At 43.5% G+C, this 6,787-nt stretch overlaps 1 protein-coding gene across 1 annotated transcript; it reads right to left on the bottom strand.

The window, feature by feature from the left end:
* Nucleotides 1-526: 526 nt before the first annotated feature.
* On the bottom strand, nucleotides 527-1,723 carry htr1fa (5-hydroxytryptamine (serotonin) receptor 1Fa). The gene has a single exon (XM_073474122.1). The coding sequence runs from the start codon at nucleotides 1,721-1,723 to the stop codon at nucleotides 527-529; it is 1,197 nt and encodes a 398-aa protein (XP_073330223.1).
* Nucleotides 1,724-6,787: the final 5,064 nt, after the last annotated feature.

Below are 6,787 nucleotides of genomic sequence, written 5' to 3' on the forward strand. Positions count from 1 at the left end.
CCACAGAAAGTCCCAACTTGCAATGCTGTGGTATTTTACACGTGTTCTGTATTTCAGCCAGCAGCTTGAACTAGATAGAAGGGAGGTCATTAGATGGAACAGACATAATGGTCAGCTATTTCAAGACCTTTTTAAATGGGGCTGATCACTAATGCACAGAACCCAGACCTCAAAAAGGTCAGCGATGGCCCATTTTCTAAAAACCAACATGTCAGTGTCCCTTCAAACACACCAATTAACATCAAGGAAATCTCAGGCTGTTCTATTAATAGCAGGACTTGGATTTCAATGTGGAACTTTGCCGCAGAGCTCATCGCTGAGCTGGTGCCATTTAGGCTGTTGGAGTGCCTGATGGAGTGGCTGAAAAATGAGTCTCAATCCTTTTCCTCTTGAGATTATTCTCTCTCGGTCACACTGAGTTAGTATTTAGTCAGTAGACTCTGACCTCCAGCCTTGAGTTTGTTCCCTCCTGGTTACATTTGTATGTGTGACAGAATATGGGTTTGATCATGCATAACTGTAACCATCAGAGGTAATGACTGCACCTAACAAGTCTTTGGAAAGCTTTTTTGAAGTCTTCATTAAAGATGGTGTAGATGAGGGGGTTGATCAGCGAGTTGAGGTAGCCCAACCATGTCAGAAAGTCAGCCATCTCCATTGAAGTACTGCAAGCGGCGCAGGTGTTGACGATCACCTCCTTGACAAAAAATGGCAACCAGCAGATGACAAATGCCCCTATTATCAACCCCAGCATGGATGCTGCTTTGCGCTCCCTTGAGCCTGAGATCCGTGGTCCTTGGTAGAACTGGCTCCGACGTGACTCACTACGTGACTCGTGCCTGCGCTTCTTGCTTTGGAAAGCCTTTACGGATACGCGCATCCGTTCACGTGGAGGTTCCTCATTTGAGGGTTCAGAATAAGACTTTTCTGGTGGGCTAATGGGCTCTGGACTTCGAACTCCACCATCGACATCGCCATCTCCAGCAGGGTAGGTTGACGGTATCATGCTCCCGTTGGTCATACATGAGTGACGACTAGCCCGGCTGGCCTCCCTGCGCATGTAGAGGGTTTGAGCGGCTCGGTAGATTTTGTAGTAGAGGATGAGGATGAGCAGCAGGGGGATGTAAAATGCTCCAAGGGTGGAATACAAGGTGAAAGCCATGTGATGGTGCATGATGATGCACTGGTCCTCATGCTCTGGATCTTCGCTGTAGTGGCGCCACAGTAGAGGAGGAAGTGAGATGAGGATGGACAAGAGCCACACCAGTGCCACCATCGCCCCAGCCATGGCCCCTGTGCGCTTGCGAGAGTACTCCACTGCATCAGTAATGGCCCTGTACCGGTCGATGGCGATTGCAGCGAGGTGCAGGATGGAGCATGTGCAACAGGTTATATCCACACTTAACCAGATGGTACACATCACCTTGCCCATGACCCAGGTCTCTTTTTGGATGTACATGATACTGAAGGGCATGACCAGCACAGCCACAAGCAGGTCAGTCGCTGCCAATGAGCAGATGAGGTAATTGGCTGGGTGGTGCAATTTGCGTGTGACTGCAATAGCCGTGATCACCAGGCAGTTGAAGAATGTTGTCAGGATAGCCACGACAGAGAGGGTCGTCGTGAGCAGGATCTTACTGGAAGGGAGTTTAGTGGTGTCCAGCGAGTCGTTACCACTGCTGTTTGTGGCAAACACCCCGTCTGTGCAATTGGGGAAATCCATTCTGAAAGAGAGAGGGATATGTTCAAATAATCCATTTCGGAAAAGGCAGATAATTAATTAATTTAGATCTGGCATAGAATCTCATCAGTCAGTCACCAACATGTTATCAAATTCACTTGTTGCAAGAATTGTACTCCACTTCCTCCTCTTCTTTTCCTGTCAAACATTCACAGCGTACGATTCTGCTTTTTGCACTCTATACATAAGACATGTCGAAGTGGATGAAAAGAAAATGTTCTGCTTTTCAGACTGCACTTGTGGTCTTGAACACAGTCTGCCCACTAAAGTCTGCCACTCTCAAAGTAAAAAAATCTAGAGGTCCTACCTGTCTAGGCTGTAACGTGTTGCATCTAGTTGGTTGGTCAGCGTGCAGCAAACTGTCTGCTCTGATCTGTCCTGCCTGCCAGCTCTGCCATCACATCACCTCTGTCACTCATCAACACCTGGAAGAGAGAGAGAGGGAAAAAAAAGGGAGAGAAATTGTGACTAAGAGAGAGAGAGAGAGGGGAACAGGGTGGGATCTGAGATTGAAAAGTGAAAAGACTTACTTAAAAGCAACAAAGTAAAGCCAAGGACAAATACACCTACACACAAGTAAAAATCACTGCAAATGCGGTGAATGATTTTTTCAGAAGCTAATGTTTCCATGCCTGTTTGAGCAGCTGATCAACTGAGTATTCACCGATGTGACTTCTGTTGTCCCAGTTAAGGTCATCAATAATGTCTTAGTTTGAACACGACAGTCTAAATGCTGTTTCAGAGGCTTTTCAAACTCAATGAGATTACATTTTAGTAGATCATCTTTTGGAGTTATCGGCAAAAACTCACATTTGAAGTCATCATACTACATCAGACAGAAATGTTCTGTGTCAGTGGCTCCAAACTAAAAACATCACTCTTCCATGTACTGTATATCAGGAATTAATTCAGCCACTGTGATCGAATCGAAATGCTCAGGTGTGACTGTCATTGCGGCTCTCCTTCACTCGCCGCATTGCTCAGTATCCTGAAGACGTGAGTGGGAACTGTTGCTATAGAAACACAAGAAGTACAGTACTTTTACTTAATGTGGTGATGGAGCAGAAGCTGCCAAACTCTGACTGTCGGGTCTCTGCTGAGACCGTTCGATTCCCAGGCGGTAGGTCCGGGGGTAGGTGGGCGGGTGAGCGGGGCGGCGAGGCTACATGACAACTGAATGAGATAAGAGATTTCAGTTCACTTAACCCTAACACATGGCAGAGCGGCTGCTAATATGATTTACCATGAACACTTCAAAAGCCCCTTCTCAACAGAAAGTGCTCTATATAGAGAAAAATAAGTGTTTTACTGTTGGACCACAGCAAAGCCCGACCGACACGATATATTTTATCATTTTATAAAATCCTATACGTGGCATCAAATCTAGCTACAATTGCAGTACAATACTGAGCACATTATGCAGTATATATGTAGGTGAAATTCACCACGAGCAGTGCAGAGGCATATGATGAGTATTGTTTCACTACTTCATTCAAGGTGTGGGCACTGGCCATCCCTTAGCCAGACTGAGTCACCTACATGCTGACATATTCTACTGTTCATAAAGCATACTGACACAATGAATCCTTTGGATCATTAGAGAACCATAGCAATTGTATTTACAAGTTCTGTTTCTACTTATTATTTTTCCTGTACACACAATGAGTAGGAGATAAAACTTTTTGTTTACTTTCCCAGCTCACTGTTAACAGTGCCAGACCGTGTGTTATAAAACAGCAGTTTTGGCCCGTTAGCAAAGGTTTTAAAAATTGATTTTCAGGCTCGGTACGAGAAAATTACTTCCTGAAGTGAAGTTTCACCAGATACTTTAATAGAACTCCGTGCAGGAAAGAGAAGAGAGCAGCTCATTATGCTACATTTACAGCAAAACTAAATTCAAAAATACAAATGGTTTCATAGCTATTGCAGAACAAATTGATTTTCTCCTATGAAGTGGACCAGTGGAGAGTATTTGTTTCTAAATACCTGTGATTTGAGATTGTAAGGCCAATAAATTGCCTTCCTCTGTGTCATGATGCAATTATACACTCCTTCCTATTTACAATTGAAAAAAAAAAAACGAACCGTACTTAACATGCAGATTACTTTTTCGCAGATAGATAGATGATAATTACTGCTGCACTTCAGTTGTGCTCTGTGTCAGTGCACTGCTGTGCATCTGGAAATAGATAATTTCTCAGCGTTTGTGCAGAAATGTATATTTAGAGCTACAGTATGGGCACAGCGGGGTGTTTTTTCCTGCATGCATGTACGTACAGTATATGCAGTGATTGACGGTAAGCGTTAGCACAGTCGGCCTGTTATTATGTGCAACAAAGAAATCATCTCCTTTTGTCTTGAAATGTTCAAAAACACACGACTTTCGGTTCAAGGCCATCTGAGGAGAAGCTTCAGTGAGCCAGAGTGAATCTGCTCCCTGCTTATATTCAGAACAAACCCTGTGCCCTTGCATGAATTCAGCGAGCAGAGAAAGCTGCTTCATTCACTGACTGATGGCCACATTGTTTTAAAATTATACACTAAGTTTCAAGATTGTTTTTTATGATGTCGCTACATTATTTTCTTCATTAATTATCTGGATATGGGTGATAAGAGATAATGACCCGCACGCTCCGATACCGTTCACTAATTCTTAATAGGCACCATGATCTGTTATATTAGTAAATTTATTCAGCAAAGAAATACTGCATGATGATGCTGCTGCAGTGTGAGGTTGTGCAGATAACAATGAGGCTGACAGAACAGAAACATGTTAAAATATTTCCCCGACGTTCAGAGATGTAGATCTAGAGATTAGTTTGATCCACCCTCGGGAAGTGCAGCTCAAACACATATGCACATGTGAAAGCACGCTCAGACCAGCAGCTCATCTTTGCTGAACAGACGCACACATGCAAACTTCACACACGCTTCAATCTCTCCCTCCCCCCCTCCTCTCCTTTTCAAGAACAGGGAAGCTGCATCTGTCACGTGGAGTACAATCTCCGAAACACAAACGGTTTGGCCGAGGCAAGGACACCGAGCTGCCAAGTGTTGTTGTGAAGGAGGAGAGTTGTGAAAAAGCTGACTGACAGCTCTGGAACCATGCTAAATAGATGACTAACTGTGGCACCATAACAGGGCACAGCAACTCTCATTCACTTGCTGATTTATCTGCCTGTTTATCTATTTTCATCTGCTGTATCCGTCTAATTCGGTGGTCGAGGTGACGGACAAATTTGGCCAGAAGAAATACTGCGAAGGGCTCCCTGTAAGGTGATGAAATCTTGTTTTGTTTTCTCTTCTAATTAAAGAGGAAACAAGTGTCATACATAAGTACGCATTGCCAGAAAAAAATTAATTCCTGGCATAAAAGTAAAGACCAATTGTACTGTTCTGGGACAGAAAAGTACCCAGCATTAAATTATGGTCATGATAAAGCAACATAATAAACTGTATTTTTGTGGAACGGGATGGTATGAATAAATAATATGCTGACGACATGTACTAAACATTTCCATAATATTCCAATGTTCCTTTGTGTCTTTCAGCTCTTATTAATTTTTAATCCCATTTTGACAGATGAGAGCACTAGAGGAAAAAATGGAGCTCCATATCAAGGATTAATACAAACAACAACTTGTGACTACTAAAGTGACTCAAACACAATATACTATGTCCTAATTGCTGTTGTGTGTCTTATTTCTAGTGACTCACACTCACTGACCTGCATTTCACCAAAGAGCAATATCACTCCCATTACACTGAGTAGGCTAAATCACTGTCATGTCCACTTGTCAGCCGTCCCTGTTCTCGCTCATTGACCTGTGTCCTCGTTTCAAGCTTGACTGAGTGACTTCATGCGTGTCACAGCCGGGGTTTCACGGCACAAGCGGATGGGCGCCATGTCACCGTCAGCACTCACTACCTGCTGCATGCAGATAGAAGTATTAACTGCTGAGAGGCCCCCCTCGAGGGCTCGATTTGATGGAACTGGTTCAAGCACTCACCAGATTGAAAGGGGGCATCATTTGTTTGTCTGTTTTTTTTAGTTATGTGAGCTTAACTACAGGTGTTGCGATGCTGGGTACAGTATATACAAGTGTAGGTGATAATAGGTGACGTAAAGTGGAAAGCTTGCTCATCGAAATAATAATTGAATTTGTCAACAAAAATAGACAGGGTTAATTATTTTACTGCTGTCACGGTCGATTTGAGTTGTGTGAAGCAGCTTCAATTGCTATAGATGTACGTTGCACAAATCTGGATGTTTAAATATTTACCTGTTTCTCAACAATGCAATGTTCTCCCCTCGCATTCATGCGGATGCCACTTGACATGTACCATCCATCCAAACACCGTTGTGGACCAAGTACACCCCCTCATGGCAGCGGCACTCCTTGATAGCATTTGCCCCACCAGCAGGACATTGTGCCCTGACACACCACAAAAACTGCTCAGGAACGGCTCGAGGGGCTTGACAAAGAGCCCAAGGTGTCCAAATTCCCTAGATCCCAATCTGATCGAGCATCTGTGGAACGTGCTAGATCAAGTCTGATCAATGGAGGCCCCATGCCCCAACATACAGGACCCAAAGGAACCACTACAACCTGCCAGTGCCAGACACCACAGGATGCCCGTAGAGGTCTAACGACCACACCTTCAAAGGTCAGAGCTGTTTTGGCAGCAGAAGGGGAACCCACAGAATATTAAGCAGATTGTTTTCAATGTTGTGGCTGATCAGTGTATGTTTTTAAGGCACATCAGTGCTTCAAAACACACATCATAAGATGTGTAAATGTTTGGTATTTAACTGTAAAGATTGTCATAAATTCTCATGCATGGTCCACGTCCACTACAGTGGACAGATTAGTGGAAACCATTTATCTCTAATGACTGTTAAATCCTCTTATTCTTAGAAAACCAGACAGGTCAAAAAAACATTTCTCAACTAATTAAGGTGTTCTATATACTTTTATCCAGAGTTCATAAAAAATGTCTTGTGTAAGTTTCTCTGTGTCTGATAATACATCTGTCTACTCCAGT

The sequence above is a fragment of the Pagrus major genome, chromosome 9 (assembly GCF_040436345.1).
Source record: "Pagrus major chromosome 9, Pma_NU_1.0".
NCBI classification, from domain to species: Eukaryota; Metazoa; Chordata; class Actinopteri; order Spariformes; family Sparidae; genus Pagrus; species Pagrus major.